The sequence below is a fragment of the Enoplosus armatus genome, chromosome 13 (genome assembly GCF_043641665.1).
Source record: "Enoplosus armatus isolate fEnoArm2 chromosome 13, fEnoArm2.hap1, whole genome shotgun sequence".
NCBI classification, from domain to species: Eukaryota; Metazoa; Chordata; class Actinopteri; order Centrarchiformes; family Enoplosidae; genus Enoplosus; species Enoplosus armatus.
This window is the reverse complement of record NC_092192.1, coordinates 16021438-16042681: the sequence shown is the minus strand read 5'-3', so window position 1 is coordinate 16042681 and position 21244 is coordinate 16021438. Positions and strand designations below refer to the sequence as shown.

General features: G+C 42.0%; 1 protein-coding gene across 2 annotated transcripts in view; it reads right to left on the bottom strand.

The window, feature by feature from the left end:
• Positions 1 to 21244, bottom strand: part of gria3a (glutamate receptor, ionotropic, AMPA 3a) — a 70457-nt gene that overhangs the window by 28350 nt on the left and 20863 nt on the right. For both annotated transcript variants that reach the window (XM_070917354.1, XM_070917355.1), the window contains exon 4: positions 11086 to 11273. In XM_070917354.1, coding sequence (XP_070773455.1) covers positions 11086 to 11273 — 188 coding nt within the window. The remainder of the gene's footprint in view (positions 1 to 11085; positions 11274 to 21244) is intronic.

Sequence of the window (21244 nt, the reverse complement as noted above, 5' to 3'; positions counted from 1 at the left end):
AGCGACTTTTTCGCTAATCTCACAGTTGTTTACACACTATTCTGTCTGTTGCATTAGCTTAGCAGCTAGCGATGGCTTCTCTCTCTCCTTCTCTGTCCTGCTCTGTCCTGCTCGGTGTGTCAGATGTTTAGTTATTCCCCCGCCTCCTTTAGCGATAATGGTAAATGTAATAAATGTAGTTTATTTAGCGTGCTGGAGGCGCGGTTCCGCACCATGGAGACGGCTGTAGTCGGCCAGCCCCCAGTAGCCGGTGCGGACTGACTCAGTGTAGCTCCTGCTAGCCGTCCCCCGGCAGCTCCCGAGCAGCCGGGAAGCCAGGGAGGCTGGGTGACTGTCCGAAGGAAGCATAGCCCTCAGCTGAAGCCACGGCTCACCACCAACCACTTCATGTTTCACACAGGGTCTCCCCGCTCAGCGACACCCCCGCTGAGAAGCAGATTCTGGTAATTGGCAGCTCCATAGTCAGAAACGTGAGGTTAGCGACACCAGCGACCACAGTGAGACGTGTTCCTGGGGCCAGAGACATTGAATCAAATGTAAAACTGCTGGCTAAGGATAAGCGTAAATACAGTAAGATTGTTATTCACGTCGGCGGTAATGACTCCCGGTTACGTCAATCGGAGGTCACTAACATTAACGTGGAGTCAGTGTGTACGTTTGCAAAAACTATGTCGGACTCCGTAGTTTTCTCTGGGCCCCTACACAACCAGTGATGACATATTAGCCGCATGTCATCATTCAACCGCTGGCTGTCGAGGTGGTGTCCAGCAAACGATGTGGGCTTCGTAGATACTTGGCGGACTTTCTGGAGGAGACCTGGTCTGATGAGGAGAGACGGCATTCATCCCACTTTGGATGGAGCGGCTCTCATATCTAGAAATCTGACCGACTTTATTAGTGAACCAAAACCGTGACAACCCAGAGTCCAGACCAGGAGGCAGAGTCGCAGTCCTGCACGCTTCTCTGCGCTTCCGTTAGAGCAGTTACCCTCCCAAAACCCCATAATGACTGTGTCTGCCCCCCGACCGCTTAAATTAATTCAACCAAAGTTAAACAGGAGAGGAGTCATTAATAAAAACTTAATAAAAATTAAGACCACCACTGCTATAGGCCAAAACAATAGGAAAATGAAGTGTGGACTTTTAAACATCAGATCTCTGTCATCTAAAGCTGTGTTAGTAAACGAGCTAATATCAGAGAATCATATTGATCTACTGTGTCTGACAGAAACCTGGCTGTGTCATGAAGAGTATGTCAGCCTAAATGAATCCACTCCGCCCAGTCACACTAATACTCACATCCCTGGAGGCACCGGCCGAGGAGGTGGAGTTGCAGCCATCTTTGACTCAAGCCTGTTGATGAACTCTAGACCTAAACTGGATTATAACTCATTTGAAAGCCTCGTTTTGAGTCTCTCACTCCCAACCTGGAAAACACTGAAGCCAGTCTTATTCGTTATAGTCTATCGCGCTCCAGGTCCATACTCTGAATTCTTATCTGAATTCTCAGAGTTTTTATCAGGTTTAGTCCTTAAAACAGACAAAGTCATTATCGTTGGGGATTTTAATATTCATGTGGACGTTGATAAGGATAGCCTTGGTACTGCATTTACCTCTTTATTGGATTCGATCGGCTTCTGTCAGAGGGTACAGAAACCCACTCACTGTTTTAATCACACCCTCGACCTGGGTCTGACATATGGACTTGAAATTGAACATCTAACTGTCTTTCCACAGAATTCTTTGTTATCGGACCATTATTTAATAACTTTTGAATTCCTATTACTGGACTACACACCATTAGGGAAAAAAGCTTACACCAGATATCTATCTGATAGTGCTGTAGCTAAATTTAAGGAAGTGATTCCATCGGCATTAAATTCAATGCCACGTCTCAATACAACTGAGGACTCCTATGCTAACCTTCGTCCCTCTCAAATGGACAATCTTGTTGACAGTGCTGCAGGCTCAATGCGATTGACACTTGACTCTATTGCCCCTCTTAAAAAGAAGATAATAAAACAAAGAAAGTCGGCTCCATGGTATAACACCCAAACCCGCAAATTAAAGCAAACAGTGCAGAAACTTGAAAGGAAATGGCGCTCCACCAAACTGGAGGAATCATGTTTAATTTGGCAAGATAGTCGTAGAACTTATAGGAAGGCCCTCTGTAGAGCCAGAGCAGCCTATTACTCAACATTAATAGAAGAGAACAAGAACAACCCCAGGTTTCTCTTCAGCACTGTAGCCAGGCTGACAGAGAGTCACAGCTCTATGGAGCCATGTATTCCTATAACCCTCAGCAGTAATGATTTCATGAGCTTCTTTAACCTCCTAAGACCTGGCATCCACATGCATGGACATCACATTTTGGGTTATACCATAATACTTAATTCTGCTTATATGGAAATTCAAAATTGTCCCCGTACGCAGAACCACATCATGTCAACGGATGATGCTTAGTTTTTATACTTATCAGGTCCCAATAAGCCCAAATAGCAAAGAGAAATTAAGATAGAGCTTGGGTCTTAGGAAGTTAATGATAAAATTCTAACTATTAGAGACAGAATTGATCACCTCCTGTCTTCAGGTAGTACCTTACCTTCAAACACAGGAATCTCAGAAATAGCTGTAAAACCTGATGTATATTTAGATTGCTTTTCTCCCATTGACCTTCACCAAATTACTAAAACCATCTCTTCATCTAAGCCATCAACTTGTCTCTTAGACCCCATCCCAATCTGGCTGCTCAAATAGGTTTTACCTTTAGTCAGCACTTCCTTACTAGACATGATCAGTCTGTCTTTATTAACAGGCTACGTACCACAGTCCTTTCAAGTAGCTGTAATTAAACCTCTTCTTAAAAAGCCCACTCTTGATCCAGAGGTTTTAGCCAACTATAGACCTATATCTAACCTTCCCTTTCTCTCCAAGATTCTTGAGAAAACAGTCGCCAACCAGCTGTGTGACTTTCTACATGACAATAAGTTGCTTGAGGACTTTCAGTCAGGTTTCAGAGCTCATCATAGCACAGAGACAGCACTGGTGAAAGTTACAAATGACCTTCTAACTGCATCAGACAAGGGACTTGTCTCTATACTTGTTTTGTTAGATCTTAGTGCTGCATTCGACACCATTGGTCATCATATCCTATTACAGAGACTGGAACATTTAATTGGCATTAAAGGAACCGCACTAAACTGGTTTAAGTCGTATTTATCAGATCGATCTCAGTTTGTACATGTTAATGATGAATCCTCCATGTACGCCAAAGTCAGTCATGGAGTTCCACAAGGTTCTGTGCTTGGACCAATACTATTCACCTTATATATGCTTCCTTTAGGGGATATTATTAGAAAACACTCACACTACATTTTCATTGCTATGCGGATGATACCCAGCTATATTTATCGATCAAGCCAGAAGAACCTCATCAGTTAGCCAAGCTCCAAGCATGCCTTAAGGACATAAAGACCTGGATGACCTGTAATTATCTGATGTTGAACTCAGACAAGACAGAAGTTATTGTTCTCGGCCCTGAACACCTCAGAAACACAGTATCTAAGGATATTGTTACCCTAGATGGCATTGCCCTGGCCTCCAGCGCCACGGTGAGGAATCTCGGAGTTGTCTTTGATCAGGACATGTCCTTTAACTCCCACGTAAAACAAACTTCAAGGACTGCCTTCTTTCACCTCCGTAACATTGCAAAAATCAGGAAGATCCTGTCTCAAACAGATGCAGAAAAATTAGTCCATGCATTTGTTACGTCTCGGCTGGATTATTGCAATTCCTTATTATCAGGCTGTCCCAATAAGTCCCTGAGGACTCTCCAGCTGATCCAGAATGCTGCAGCACGTGTACTGACACGAACCAGGAAAAGATATCATATTTCTCCTGTATTAGCTTCGCTGCACTGGCTCCCTGTAAAATCTAGAATAGAGTTTAAAATCCTTTTCCTGACTTACTGGTCAGGCACCATCATATCTTAAAGAGCTCATAGTACCCTATTACCCCACTAGAGCACTCCGCTCCCAGAGTGCAGGGTTGCTTGTGGTTCCTAGAGTCTCCAAAAACAGAACAGGAGCCAGAGCCTTCAGCTATCAAGCTCCTCTCCTGTGGAATCGGCTCCCAGTTTGGGTCCGGGAGGCAGACACACTCTCTACTTTTAAGAGTAGGCTTAAAACTTTGCTTTTTGATAACGCTTATAGTTAAGGGCTGGCTCAGGCCTGCCTGGACCAGCCCCCTAGTTATGCTGCTATAGGCCTACACTGCTGGGGAGACTTCCCATGATGCACTGAGCTTTCCTCCTCTTCCTCTTCATCTTTGCACATTCATCACAGTCCAATGCATGTTACTAACTTTATTTCTTCCCCGGAGTTTCTTTGTGCTTTGTCGTCTCGCAGGTTGCTGTGGATCGTGGTCCTGGTACGCCTGGGTGCTGCCGCCATGGGCCTGCCTGACTCTCATCACTACAGTTATTATGTTTAGTCGTAGTTCTGTTACTATTAAAGCTGCTATTATTAATCTCAGCTAGTATTACAGCTGTAACTACTATTATCAGTCATATTTCCAGTATTATTATAACTATAGCTGCTATTTCTACTGCTAGTGCTGCCATACATCTCTGCCTGTCTGTCTGTCTGTCTGTCTGTCTGTCTATCTGTGTCTCTACGTCTATCTCTCTCTCTCTGTCTCTTTCTGTCTGTCTGTCTGTCTCCCCCAAGGTACATTTAAGTTGAAAATATATTTTCAACTTAAATGTACCTTGCGGAGTATTTTACCACTGGTAGCGCTATGGAGCAATGTTTTTAAGAGTGGGCCCCTATTTTGTTTGACATACACTCCCGCAATTGACTTGATACGCATTCCTCCTCCGCTGACCAACAGTTGGTACCGTTAACGCGCCAAGAAATGTAGCATGAGCCAGCTAAGGTAAGGAAGAAGAAGACTGCAAGCTAGCAGACATGGATGTAAACAATGCATGTTTTAAAATGTTCAAAAAATTGGCTTTGCATATGTTTTATGAGGAACACCTTTGTCAGCTCGCAAAGACATACACAGTGTGTTTTGGTGAGAAACACTGAATGAAAATTACAAGAAAACTGCAAAGGGTATCTTTAAAAGTCTTTATATTAAGAGCTTCATATTTAACAGACAGATATGGGAGCAGCACCAATCTTTGGGTCTGTTGGGTCTCTGTAAATATTATAAAGAGTCAGTCTAGAGTGTCATAACTTTTTTTTTTGTGATTTGGCGCTATATAAATAAGAATTGAATTGAATCTTCTCACCTAACTATTCCTAACTTTAGACCCCAATCCAAAATAGTTGTCCAATCTTTAAACCAGTACGAAGGTCCTGGTGTTTCAGGCGGATGCTCCCCTGCAAATAAGGACTGAGTCTTAAACTCTGCAGTTAAAAATAAAACACAGCACATCATCTTCCAACCCCCGCTGGTGTTGTTTCATCTACACATTAGTATTCACCTCTCTGTTGAGGATATAATCAGATATATGGGGTCATCTCGCTGTGCTGAGGAGGAGACACACTGTAACTCCAGAACACAGACAGAGAGGGACAGACAGCGAGAGAGCAAGTCTCAGTTATCTTTATTTGTCCACCCTCTGGGCTCCTCCTACCCGCCTGTCTGGACGAGCAGGTCTGTGCTGTGCTGTTTGAAGTAAGCTTGAGCCGGCCCGAGCTGCAGGACGATCAGCCTAATATTCCTGCGGGAATCGACTCTAATTAAGCAGACTGGAGCCACAGTCCTGTGCAGAGCTGGATGTCTGCCCAAGTGCCTTCAAGAGGATTTGACTCTCTTCCCACTGATGGAGGCTTCTCTTTGTTACTTTGATTTGTCATCTGCCGTCTTCAGAACTGGAACAGGCATCCTAAGGTTGATAACTGTCCCTTTTCACCAGTCAACTAATTATTGTTACGCTACTCAAAACAGGGCAAAATGTGAGGAGGGATTTAACTGCCAAAGAAGTGCATTGTAGAAAGAAAATCTAGCAGAGGAAGGACATGGCTGTGCAGCAGTCAAACATTGCTCCGAATGCCCCATTGTTCACACATCCTCACCACAAAGCTGAATCTTTATTATTATTATCTTTTTTTTTTATCTCATTATGAAACGTCTGTGTGCCTTTCTGTCTGTCTGCACATTATACACAATATACACAATATTTTAGACAGATTTTGATGAAACCTTGAAAATGTTGCATGTCCTTGGTTCTTTCTAGTCTTTTTTAGCTATAGGCATTAATGTTTATTTAATTGTTACCACATTAAAATGACCCTCATCCTTTACTGAAGTACAATACAAGCACTTTAATTTTCATCTTTTGCCAGTCTCGTTCTTGGGACGGTGTGCAGGCTGATGGTTCAAGCGGCTGGTTTTTCCTCTTGAAGTATCCATCAGCTACACACTTCTGAGTTTCATACAATCCTCTTATTGCATGCCAATTTCAACAAAATAAAAAAAGTGTATCAAGTTGTAATGTCCTTACTATCCTTGTTGCAGTTGTGCACTTGCCAATTCTCCCGCTCGCCTGTGTTTGATGTTGTTTTTCATTTTGGTTTGCTTTTAACTCAGGCTTCTCTAGGGTCTCCTTTAGATACCTGAGCTACAAAGAAGACTGTGTGAAAACGTCCTCTTTTGCAGGTAGTGTTTTTCTTTTTCACCAGCAATGTTTTCTTGTTTTTAATCTAAGTAAAGGAAAAGGAAATTAAAGTTTAAGCACCGGTAGTAGTCTTGTTGATGTGGTTTATTTGCAGGCCAACATAGTTCAACCTGAGGTATCACATATGCACTTTTCATGCTGTACTTTCATAATTTTATTTGCAGTTCAAGTTGAGGTTTCATGCACTCAATGGTAAACTAGCAAGGAAAGCTTGGAAAAGAAAGGAAACAAGGACAATGCAAAGACAAAGTATTTTCAGCTGTTATTAATTATTTTAGTACAGCCTGAGGTCACCTTATCAGAGCTGTGACTGTTATGATCCTTGGCCTTTGGTTTGTTTTTAGTTATAAATGCAGCAACAGTAACCAAATGCAGAAAGGAGCCAAAGAGGTCACTTGTGTAGTACTTGTGTCTTGTACACTACTTCCTTTAAAAGTATTCAATTTTTAATAATCTAATGCATTCTAATCATCCTAAAACACCAGCAAAGCCTTTTTGGAGTGTGAAAACTGCATTGTTTTCTTCCTCTCCTCCATCATTGATGCATTGCTAACCTTTAAGACACATTACCGTCACCAAATAACTACGCATTCCCGCCCTCCGCAGTCTGCAGTGCATCACGTCACTCCCCTCTGAAGTGCATGTGTTACCTCATGCTAGTGTTGGCAGAACACGAAATACAAACAATACAAGAACCTCCTCATTAAAACACATTACTGTACAGTGCTGCACTGGTTATCTTTAAACTACTACTATCCTGTCTCTGAACTGACTCAGTATTAGAACCTGCAATCACAGTATGGTAAACCTACTCTTCATTAACTATCAAAGTATCACATAGGGTTCACAGAAATACCCACAAGTTCATTTTTAGCCATGCTCGCAGCGTTGCTCTGAGGATAGCAATGTTAATCTTTCAGTCGGTTGGTCCACCACTTGGTCCAGACCGAAATATCTATGGGATGGATTGCGTTGAAATGTTGTACAGATATTCATGGTTCCCAAGGGATAGATCCTTGAAACTTCGGTGATCCCCTGTCGTTTTGCTCTAGCGCCACCATGAGGATCACATTTGGGGCTGTAAGTGAAATGTCTTAACAGAAATTTGGTACAGACATCACGTCAGTGGAGGAAAAAATCCTAATAGGACTTTGTTGATCCCTTAACCTTTCATCTAGCACCCCCAGCAGGTCAAAATTTCAACTGTCCTGTGCTTTGGTCTATAACTAAATACCAGCAAAACTAATTATACTTCCATCAGCCTCAGCTGCACTTTGTGTTGAGTGCTAATTAGCATGCTAACAGGATAAACTTGGATGATGAACATGGCAAATAAGCTATTACCTCATAACCTTTGAATGTGAGCATTGTCACTGTGAGCATGTTAGCATGCTGATGTTAGCATTTAGCTCTATACACCACTGTACATACAGTCACTAGCATGGCTGTAGACTCTTGATTAAATATATTGTATATTTGGGACCAGGCAACCAAGTTAACTCACAGTTATGGTTAAAACTCAGCCCCTCAAAGACAAAACTTACAGAAATCATTATTTATGTCATGCCATTAAAGCAAATGCCCACACAGAGCAACTGACAAAACTACAATTCATATACAGGATTAAATAACATCCAAACAGATGTAATCTCATCCCTAATACAGCATCTTGTTTCTACTATCCTGCTCACTCGGTGTGGAATTCCAGTGCCCCTCTGGGTGTTCAGCACTTCTTCTATTTCCCTCCACAGTACGAGACAGGGAGACTCACACTACATGGCTCAATTCCCACAAGCTCTCTGTCTTTTCAGTCTTTTTTTATTTCTCTCTCTCTCTGACTCTTTCTCTGTCTGTCCACTGTGCAGGAGGAGGCTGGAGGTGACTGGTCCTTTGGCAGCGATTATAAATCCACCGTGCTTCTATTATTGATGAGAAGCCTTAAAGGTGTTTATCGCTTCGTCTTTACTTTACTGAAGGGATGAGCAGACAGATACTTCTAAAGGCGGTAAGAGAGCCAGCAGGGGAACAAAAAAAAAAACACAGCACATTCATCAACAAATAAAGCCCTGTTACAAGTGAACCTACCCTGATGACAAAAACTAATTACCACAAAATGAATGATAGATGCCTGCTTATAAATTAATTTATAATGATAGAGATAACAGCCTGAATGCACACCTAAAGATAATCTAACAATCATTTTGATGATTATAGTCTGTTTATGAGGTCCAATCTTAAACACTGGTTAAAAAATAAATCACGTCCAGAATGGTTGCTTCCTGATGCCTGAGTGATCTCGGTTGTGTTTGCTCACTCCTGCCTTTGTGAGAGATCTTCCCTCAGGCTAGGAGGGTAGGCTATTTATAGTAGGCTCATTGTTGTTGCTGTTATGGGACAGTGTGTCCTACTTACACTGGGAGCTGATATTACATTAAAGCAAGTGTTGATGTCAAAGCTCGTATAAGGAATCGTTCTCGAGAGAGGCAGGCGTGCCTCGCCACTCTCAAGCATCTGGAGAGACACTTGTCTGACAGATGCTTCCTACAAGGCCACCATTCGCATTAATCCGCCACAGTAAAGAGATTAGGATCGGCTCGGCCTGACGTGACACCGAGTGACCGCCGTTGTTTGATTGGATAACTTGAATCTAATATGGAGGCAATTTGAGGACATTTGAAGAAACCCTCTGTATTAACGTGAAGGGCAGAGAAAAGCAAACTTCTCTTAATTAATGAAAATGCTCTGTGCTGTCACTGAAAATATTCCCCCCGTGTCAGAGGAAATGAAGACAGATCTGCAGTAAAGGTCAGAGAAAAACTCGTAAGGCTGGCAATAATGAAGATCATTATGTAGAGGGCAGAAGCCTTTACACACAAATATCTCATCAAAGAACAGAAGGTTAAGATGTGCGCTGGATTAATGGTTCAAATGAGCACACACACGCGAAAACAGATTGTACATGCGGGCTTAATGGTTATTTTAACACGTTACACTGCTGTGCAGCTGCAATAACCCAAACTGAAAGGAAACACACAACCTTTAGCTGTCAAATTGGTTACATTTTATTTTCCAACAAGTCCACATACCTAAACGAGAACATCGGTCATTTGTCAACGACCACAAAAACGACACAGCATTTTCGTATGAAACCTGTGCTGTATGTTTAAGGTTTGGTTTAGACGAATAAAATGCTAGGGAAAGATCGGCTACATGGTTAAAAGAAACCAACATTGACTGCTGGTAAGAGACAGGACAATCCACCTCTCCTCTGACATCTGACCTCTCACCAAGCGATTTCTGCAACAGTATAACAATGTAACGCTACTTCAGTTTTTCCTTCTAAGAGAGGACAGTAATTATTTGTATGGACGTTGTTTAAGTGACCAATTCTGTCATTTTTCTGGCTAAAGCAGTCTCGTATTTAACTTGTGTGGATACAGCTTTTAATCTATTATGAGAAAACTATAATGTGATATATTTATAGATTATAAATGTTCAGTGCTGGCCTCCACCATGGAGATTTGCTTACAATCTCTTACTAACTAAATAAAAGCAATTTCATGTTGCCTTGATATATAAGATACATACATACCATAGGTAGGTAACATGAAACATGGACACATTCACATACATAAGACATAAGACATAAAAGTACATTCACACTTTATCACGCTCTCTTATCTTACTATCACACTGAGCAGAAAGATAAACAGATGGGAAATCCAGGCATCTATTCAACTGCACCAGTCTTGATAAACAGTACACTTAAAAATTCATTTGCAAGGCAAAATGTGACCACATGTGCAACATTGCCTCTAATTCTAAAATGAACACTAATGATCTTCTGAGTAACTAAGTAAATTCCCAGTTAACCCTCATTTAATACATTTTTGACAATAAAGTATTCTCCACGGTGCAGCCACAGGGCACACAGCACGCATTAGCAAACACTGAATCTGAATCAAGACTCGTGTGGGAAAACTGTGGCTGATGATCACCTAGGAAACAAGGATGAGGGGGCTGTTTAATTCCTCCACGTGAATTAAGCCCAGGTGACCTCAAACAACGTGCGCACAAAAAACAACAAATAACAAGCCTTAATTGAATGTACCCGTCTCGCCTGTTTTAACATCGTCCTCTAAATGAGCATATTGAGATCTGAGGCAATCGTGATGCACTCCAGGTGTTTAGGGTAATAATGAAAAAGAAAATGAAAAATGGGGATCAGAGCAAGCCAGAAGAGTGCCTCATTTCACTGAGTGTCTAAATGGAGACAGTGTTCAAGGCAAAAAGTGAGGAGAAGATGTTGTGTTTAGAGCTGGAGGCTGATTTAAGGAAAGAAAGCGTGTTGTTTTTCTGAAATGAAGCAGGCTGATCTAGTAGTGTGTTTTGGTTCAATACCTGCTCCAGTATGGAGTTGATCCTGCCCACCTCACAGTCAATGAGGAAGCGTTTCTCCTGCCGGCGGTCCATCTCCTCAATGATGCGTCTGTACTCTGTGGGGTCCACAATGTTCCCCACCGAGCGAGCCGTCACCTGCCAGTTATTGGCCACAGCTGACTCCATGATCGCCTGGAGGATTGCAAAACCTGGAGGAGCAGAGGGAGAAGAGCTCCATCACACAACTGTCTTTTTGTGCTTTTAAAGCACACCAGCAGGAAAATGTTGTGCTGAGAATCCAAACAGCTATAAAAAAAAAAAAAGAGTGCAAGAGTGTTCTTGCTTTCAATAATGGTTAGCAACATGTTTAATGTCTGAAAAGCTTTTGAAACAGCTTTTTATTACAACTACTAACAAACACATGATGCATCGTTGAAGTGTTTATCCGAACAATTAAATCCCCATGTAAGAACCACCTGCAGACATGCTGCATCTCATGACAGTTTTGAGTAATTAACCAAAATAAATGGAGACAGAAAATGTCCACAGCAGGTAAACAAGGTATTGTAGCAAGTGGCATTGAACATGCGAAAAGTGGTTTAAAACAAGTCTGATCTGCATCCACTTGGATGATTAATGACTCGTTTTCAGTTTTAACACCAGAGAAGCCTGACAAAAGTTTAGACAAAAGATTCTACATGCAAAGCAGATTCAGGAATAAAGATGAGATGGAGCGAGAGTCCACAGAGAGGTCGATATGCCCACAAAAGATGAAGTTAAAGCTGTGGCCCTCATAAGACAGAGAGGTTACAGAGTATAATTAACAGACTATTAACTGGGAAATGAGTGTGTCCCACGCTGCCTTAGCAGTGTGTCACAGGAGGTCACATCAGTTATCTCTTTCCTGCCTCACTGAGGAATCCAAACTCGCACATTTAAGGCACGAGGAGAGGGCGAAGACACAACAATAAGACGTTTAGCACGTATTCCTGCAAATGTAGTGAAACGGACTGCTAAAGAAGCAGTTCAGCGAGCCCAATTGGCGTAACTCAGCGGTGTGTTTGCTTTGCAGAGCTCACTGTGCCATGGGATGAATCAGTAGCTGAGGCATATGAAAGGAAGAAGCTGAGCTAATAGTAACCTGTGCTGAGCAGCGACACTGAAAAGCCACGATAAACCCGCAGGAATTGGATAGTTCCACTGATAGTTTGCTGAGGGGTTAAGGGTACATGATCAGCAGTCAGGATGGGCCACAATGGCAGTTTCTAAATCAGCCGGAAAGAGACATCTGTGACTCTAGCTGAGAAGAAAAGAAATTATATTTGTTTGAAATTGTTATGGTGAGGGAAGTCATTTGTGGCTTTTGTATATTCCCTTTGGGAAAACAAACTGGAAAATGAACAAGAGCAGGCATCAGCCTTCAACTTCCCTTATAAAACTACATACTATGGTAATTTTAAGCACCATACAATCATCAGCAATCATACTTAAATAAAATTTGTTTCTGCAGATCTTATAGAACCTTCAGCTTTTTATGCATCAATCTGATGTTGTTACAGTAAAATCAGTGGTGAGATTACAGCTACTGGGTGGCACTGGTGAGTTTGGATATAACGTTGGTGCAGTTAAAAGGAAGTGAAGGTGAACTGACTGATTACTGGGATTGTTCCAGGAAGCCAGAACCTCCTGCTGAAATATTTGAAGGTTTCATGGAGCTGATTCAAACAAAACATCTGTTATGTGAGGACGAATGCAGTGACATGCTCACACACACTCTCTCTCTCTCTCACACACACACACACACACACATACACACATTGTCCTTTATGAGCCACACATAAATGTGTCACATAGGTGCTTAGGGAATAATAACATCCGATCTTGGGGTTTGGAAAACGTCATATAATTCTGTCTGGTTACTTTTCTGAAAGGTTAAGAAACTTCTGAAACAACCTTTCAGATGAATTCTGTACATTATACAGATAAAAAATGTCTGCAGTTCAAAGTGTATCACAACGTTGCTCCTGCCAGTCTAACAATCCAGGGACAAACCAAAATAAGTAAGTAAGTAATGCAACAGTGTAACAGCAATTAACAGACAATTTTACCATCACAACAGTTCATTTTAAACTATTATGTATAAATTGTTGCACATTAGGTGTGTATTTACATTTACATATACCGTATTTATTTTACACTTTATTCTAGTGGGTAATAGGTACAAGATTATTATAAACACAGTGTACGGCTGATTGGCCTGAAGTGACAGAAAATGGGTCAATGCCAGAGGCATGAGGCCATGAGGCTTTTTAAAGTGATCAATCTCTTGGCAGACGTCAATCCGTCTCTGTGCTGAAACAGCAGGCGTTAAACTGGCTTTGTTTGGGTTTTAAGTTCTGGTTGATTGTTATGTGAATTAAGTGAATTTAACCAAACTGACTGCGTAACACTGGGATGGGTTTTATGGATAATATTAATGTATTTGAGGGTTCAATGACATGTTGGAATTTACTGGATGTTGCAGAGAAGGGACTTCTATTTTTGCAATATCTTGATTGATAAAAATGCTCTTTTTTAAGATAACCTCTATAATAATAATGAATGCAACTCAATACAAATCCAGTTTACTGTATATTGAGGGTGTGAGACAAAAGTATAAACTTCAATGAACTGTAGCCATTAAAAAACGCATCATGTAGGAAGACCAGTGACCCTTGAACAGGTAACACCTTATCAAGCAGAAAAATTATAAATAACACTAAAACAGCAGAATGAATAGCAGCTCCTGAGACAGATAATGGCAACGTACATCAGAAATTTGCATATTTCCATTATCTGGAGAGCTGCACGCAGAATGTGTTGAGTGGTGGTGAAAATGCATGGTGGCAAGAGCTCATTACGTGCCGTATCGGGTCATAACTAACGGACAGAAAAAGATGGTTTACCACAGCCAACATACTACGGCTGACTGCACTAAATGAGCAAAAGCAGCATCACATCCTGCTTTACCCTCCTCTCTCAGAGCAGAGATGAAACTGCTGATTCCATAAAATAATGGATATTATTACGGGGTGCTGAATAAGCCGGTGTAAAATGTGTTTATGTAAATACAAGTCAGCCACAGAGCTGCTCTACTTGGAAGCTGGCGTAACACAGGCTAAATGAAAACTGGTTCTCACTCTGTATCACAGTCAAGTGAAGCAAAACCTCCCTGCAGCACAGATCAGACTGCACTTAACTATCATGGCTACTGTAACTGTTATATCACCTCCTGTCTGTGTGCTTTATTTGGTTTTATAGAAACGTATAGTGCTCATTAATACTTCAGATTGAGCTTGGGTGGGTTACACAGTCATCCATGTATTATTTGTAAAGGTGCAGCTGTTAAAAAACCTCACTGAACCCCTTAGACTGTTGAACATGCCTCTTTTAATATTAAAGAACCTAATTTCTTGAATTATTGAATTGTTATCGTTTTTGGACCTGAATTTCAAAGTCCTCCCCTCAACCTCAAAAATGTGTTTTGTTCATTGTTTCTTCACTTGGAGGTTTGACCTTCACTGCGCAGAATGATGTATGTGCAGACTTTTTTTCACATTCATATGCTGAAGAGGGGAAGGTTGCTCTGTGCTCACCTTAAATCTCAGTTTAAGACGTGTAAGTACGAGCAAGATTTTGTGACACTGCAGCCAATCGTGGTCAAATATACAGCTTATATATATATATATACACTATATTGCCAAAAGTATTCACTCACCCATCCAAATAATTGAAATCAGGTGTTCCAATCACTTCCATGGCCACAGGTGTATAAAATCATTCACCAAGGCATGTAGACTGTTTCTACAAACATTTGTGAAAGAATGGGTCGCTCTCAGGAGCTCAGTGAATTCCAGCGTGGTACTGTGACAGGATGCCACCTGTGCATCAAGTCCAGTCGTGAAATTTCCTCACTCCTAAATATTCCACAGTCAACTGTCAGTGGTATTATAACAAAGTGGAAGCGACTGGGAACGACAGCAACTCAGCCACGAAGTGGTAGGCCACGTAAAATGACGGAGCGGGGTCAGCGGATGCTGAGGCGCATAGTGCGCAGAGGTCGCCAACTTTCTGCAGAGTCAATCGCTACAGACCTCCAAACTTCATGTGGCCTTCAGATTAGCTCAAGAACAGTGCGTAGAGAGCTTCATGGAATGGGTTTCCATGGCCGAGCAGCTGCATCCAAGCCATACATCACCAAGTGCAATGCAAAGCGTCGGATGCAGTGGTGTAAAGCACGCCGCCACTGGACTCTAGACCAGTGGAGACGCGTTCTCTGGAGTGACGAATTGCGCTTCACCATCTGGCGATCTGATGGACGAGTCTGGGTTTGGCGGTTGCCAGGAGAACGGTAGTTGTCTGACTGCATTGTGCCAAGTGTAAAGTTTGGTGGAGGGGGGATTATGGTGTGGGGTTGTTTTTCAGGAGCTGGGCTTGGCCCCTTAGTTCCAGTGAAAGGAACTCTGAATGCTTCAGCATACCAAGAGATTTTGGACACTTCCATGCTCCCAACTTTGTGGGAACAGTTTGGGGATGGCCCCTTCCTGTTCCAGCATGACTGTGCACTAGTGCACAAAGCAAGGTCCATAAAGACATGGATGAGAGAGTTTGGTGTGGATGAACTTGACTGGCCTGCACAGTCCTGACCTCAACCCGATAGAACACCTTTGGGATGAATTAGAGCGGAGACTGAGAGCCAGGCCTTCTCGTCCAACATCAGTGTGTGACCTCACAAATGCGCTTCTGGAAGAATGGTCAAAACTTCCCATAAACACACTCCTAAACCTTGTGGAAAGCCTTCCCAGAAGAGTTGAAGCTGTTATAGCTGCAAAGGGTGGACCGACGTCATATTAAACCCTATGGATTAAGAATGGGATGTCACTTAAGTTCATATGCGAGTCAAGGCAGGTGAGCCAATACTTTTGGCAATATAGTGTATATATACACAAATGTGATGTGGAAACCTGAAACCTTCAATGCACAGGATGTAGGAGACATCTTGTGTCCGACACCTTTGATAATGAATCTCACCCTCCATTTTTTTACTGTGCCAGGTACTGAACAATTATCAAATCCTAGTTTGTTTCATTAAAGTGTGAAAGGTTGTAGAATATCTTTAAAAGTGAACTCCACTGATTTAGCATTGCACTTCTATAACATGGTCGGACTCAAGCTGGACAGTTTGAAAATAAGTATCGGAATCGATGCAAGACAACCAGAAATATCGTCTTTTTTTATTCAAGTTTTTGTAAAACCTGGTGTACACATTAAGCACAAAGCAACTCGACCACCTACAGTTTGGGTCGGAGATTTAAAGAGGCAATCACTGTGATAATACTTCCCATTTACCAAGAACTAAGTTTCATGAGTTCAGTTGAATTTGATTATGAAAACATGTGACGAGTTAGTTATGGTAACACCTATCCTAAAGTAGATGTAAAGCGTAACATGGTCCTTTCGGGGCCACTAGCAGGGCCTTTAGACTTGTCTTTAGCATTCATGTGCAAATAATCCAGAATAAACAGATGACACACCCCGTGTCAGGCACCGCTGACCTGTCCTTCTGACTAATGTGCATCATTTCATCAGAAACATTTTTAAAAATCAGCCATCCACAGCAAAGAGAACCGGCTGTTCTCAGCTGGCTCAACTGTTCACTGGTGACCGTTACTAATGGACATGTGAGCTGACATGTTCCCAATAAAGCTCCTAAGTATTCAGAGCACAGCGCCTCAGCTGACATGTCCGCCCTCCATTCCCCTGCTGGTGACCTTCACAGTGAAGCGCTCGGCAGACAGCACTCAGATCAGGTCTGGCCTTTAAAGACAAGTGGCCCTCGCTGGGCGCCACCACATCGGCCACTCAGGAGTCTAAAGAGGCAGACGAGACGTGTGTCCACATGTCTGATACTCAGGGAGGTTAAGGGATTCAAAAGGGGTGCTGGTGCAACTGTCCTGTCTAAGTGCATTGTGAAGAGTGAGAGATAAGTAGCTGCTGAGCTGACCTCGGTCTGGATCCAGCTGTCATCATCCAGACTTTATCTGGTCAAACAGCCAGAAACATGTTTTTTCTTTATCAGCTCGAAGATATCAAAACAAGAATCCAGCAGTATGTCTCGGGTGGAAGAGGTGAAATGAAAAGGCAGAAGCTGAGTGTCAGCTCTCCTCCCAGTATTCTGACACATAGCACTGAACACCATAAGCTGGGATATGCATGACATTTTGAAACATGTTAGTAGCTGCTTAAGAAAAAGGATTTGGGGGGATTTACAGATGATTCCCTTGAAAGTTTTATTTTCATTCCTTTTCTGTCACTAAACTAAGCTGGATATTTTGGATTTAAACATTTGTATGAGCTTGTCGATGTTACGTTATTGAGTCTGCTCACAATTAAAGATATGTGGAAGTCCTGAACTGAAGGCCTTATCTGAATGTGACATTCTAGCTTCAATAACCACAATGCAAGTGTGAACATCAAAGGACATCCAGAGTCTCTTGGTGAATATTAACACTGGTGTGATTTATCAGTCGGTGCACAAATGACAATGTCTTTTGGTCCAAGAGTTTTGGTTGACTTTGTAAACAGATGGTACGTTTTACAACAGCCAGCAGGCAGGACAACCATCAAGGTCATTTTAAAGAGCCAATTATTCAGCAACGTCCTGAAAAATAATGCATATTCAAAATCAGGAGCACACTGTCACAAGGCTATATATAGCGCTCATTTCTCACACAAGTAAAACATGAATCACTTAAATGTCATGTAGTGGTGCTAAAATTCAGTTTCAGGCATAGCTTCATGCAAATAAAGACCAATCCAGTCTCAAGAAAGATATATACAAAATACTCTCCAGCTCCACCGGGCTTTGAGCTTCTTTCAGCTCCTGTACTACACATTTCAGTTTCTGTGAGCAGGCAGAAGTTTCAGCAAACAAAACAAAGTTAGCAACTACGATAGCTAGTGAAGAGAGTCGAACATCTACTGTAGCGAGCTAAAGGTCCAAGTATTTTCCTCTCAGAAGTTGGTGGAGACCAAAACAGAGCAATTCATATTGGACATTGGTCGCGTGTCTACTGGATGTGTTTACTAACAAGTTTGCTACATCAACTTAAAAGGTGATGATATGTTAGTGTGTGTTTTAGTGGTGGGCGGATCGATCTAAAATATTGATGTATCGATACCAACGTTGGTATCAGTATTGATCAATACTTGCGTGATGAGATCGATACTTAAGTTTCAGTTTCTCTCCTCCACGTTCGGTACACAACTCCCGTTACATCATAGTGGTTGTGCATGTGCAAACACCGCTCCTCTCACTCACTGCACTCACACTCACTCTGCCCCTCCCCCTCCTCCCCTGTTATACTGCGAGTGTTGCCGGCCTGCAGTCACGTCACTCAGCAGCGCACTGCTGGCTGCATGATTCAAATTCAGATTTTTAATTTTCATTCAAATATGCATATTGATGATGCATTCACTTCATAAATCATGACGCATTGCTCTCCCCTACACACAAGTAGGTACGCTGCTTTTCTAAGTAAAAAGTATCGGTACCTGCAATACTGGCCCTGTATTTACTTGGTGTCAGATCGATACCAAATTTTGCAGTATCGCCCACCCCTAAGTGTGTTTCACCTTTCAGCTGGTTGTGAATAAGAGGTCAAGCTGTACTATTAATATTGAAATTCAAGAATAACTTTGATAAACAAAGACATATTTACATAAGAGAAAACACACACACACACATGCTACACATCTGTAGGCAAAGAACAAAAGGGAGAAACAAGCTTCGAGTTATTGCAACATCTGATTCCTCTGCGGGTTATTCTGCACCAGTACTCAACTAGACAGCTTGCCCTTTCATCAACACACAACTGAAATCTGGTTGTGGTGGCTGCTTCGAGGAGAAACAACAGAGGACAACGGTTCTCCTGAAGAAATAAGTGCCGACATGAACCAGACCTGCAACATGGTGACAATGTTTTAATATCATGCAAATGAGCATGACATTTGTAGTGCAAGAACCTATAACTGTCAGGCTAATGTGTAAGACGAGGGGGCCAAAAGTCTTCATCGGCAAGAAATCTAGTAGAGAGCAACATAAATATACGCTATCCCAAAAAAGTTGTTGCAGTTGTTTTTTTTCCTTTCAAGCTACCACACTATGAGCACAACACTGAGATTATGCTGCACACTGTATTTATGCTCAAGTCTACAAACACAAAAAACCCTTTGCTTTGAAGTTTGTCCACAAAATGCACCCAAAGAAACGCCTAAAGATGACGGCAATTGTTAGCGCAAGCAACACAAAGCAGAGTTGGCCTGCATGTGGGATTCTCTTGAATATATGAGCTTAGTTGCCCACACAGCGCTGCCCAGGAGATCAGTATGTACTCCTCTGATATGGTGTTCTTTGCAGCTCAGAGGAATTGGTTTTATAGAGTTCAGCACTATTTGGCTATTGGGTTCAACTGTGAACAAAATATTATTGTAGGTTACTCACAGTCATGTATAGCGCGTTGGAATAAAGCATCGTCTAAATGGCCGATTATATCATCGATTGTTTTTCTTTAAAGACAACACGCTCAACTCTCGATTAGACCTTGAAGACTGGGTCCTGGATCCTTAATGTAGTAAATAATTACACTTCTTGCTCCATTTTGACATTTTATTGTTGTTAATATTATAAATATTGTTTAATAATTAATATTGCCTAGATTTTTAAATCCTGAAGGAAAAATATTTGCTCAAATGTAGAATAGTACATTCACCAAGAGATTTGTTTCCTTTGTGACTGACAGACAGACAGAGCTGGCACCTGGCCGTGTGCTTCTTCTTGTCTGTCTTGGGCAGCGGCTCACATGACGGCTGAGCGTGGTGTGCAGAGTCTCAACTGTGACTCAGTCGTCCTCCCCCCCTCTCTGGAGAAGGTGACCTCTTTAAAATTCTCTTGCAGGCATTTGAACTGCGCCGTTGTCATGGGATGCCCAAAGCTGAGCGCGACACCAAAGGGAACTCAGACAAAGCCGCTGAACCTTCTTCAGAGAAATCTCCAAAAACAATCTCAAAGCTTATATGTGGCTCCACAATGAAGACTGTTTTCTGTGGGCAATGCTTACAGAGCCAGTGAAATAAAAAAGGATTAAAGCTGCCAAATGACAGTAAAAGGACACTTTTGAGTACAATTAGCCTAACAACGCCTACTCCCAATGCAGACCAATGCAGATAACAGCTCCCTGTTCCAAATTAGCTGAACTGCAAAGAGCCCTGCACCCCCACACCACCCACTCCTGCCAAATCCCTGATCAGAGCTAATCAAACAGATTATTTCTTATCTAATGACAGCTGCAAAGTTGCTAACAGAATGTTGAGCGTCTCTCCTTGTGATTCCTTTCACCATTAATTTAAGTTTTATTCACATTTCATTAAATAATTCATGAACTTCTGTTGCACTTAAAGACAATTCAGATCCTGAAGTCGTCGACACATAAATACATAAAGACAGACAGAGCGAGAGAGACTAAAAAAAACATACACGTATAAAGCATAGACATTTGTATTTGAACCACATACAAAGAAATGGAGCAGGCTGGCTCTTGCCCATCTGTGAGCGCTGCAGTAACTGCCTGTTCTTTTTCAGCTCTCCTATAAAAAAAACCCACTCGTCTCTTAAGCAAATAAAAATGGCGTTTTCTCTTGGGCAAAGAGGGAGGTGCACATCACATCAATCTATTTCATAATGCAAAAAGACCACTGTTGTAATGGCCTTGCGTTATCCTGAAAGAAAGTGTCCTGAAATAGATGAGAGACATTTTAGCAGCACAGAAACAAGAACCGAAGAGAGCCGAGCCTATAAAGCAGAGGGCGCTCTGTCAGTCACCTGGTTTCTTATTCGGCCATGTAAAGTGGTAAGGGTAGAGCAGATTGGATACGACAAGCTGGATCTTACAGGAAAAGGAGGGAGGGGGCTCCGAATTCTTGAAGTAGAAAACATTTGGTGCATCTGACAGCATGTCTGACAGTGCTTGGCCCTCTGTGCCATTTGCTGTTTTCCAATGCGGGAGAGGCACAAAGGCTTTGCTGACTCCTCTGTTCCTTCCCTCACTCTTCGTCTCCGTACAGCTTCATTTTCTTTTCTATT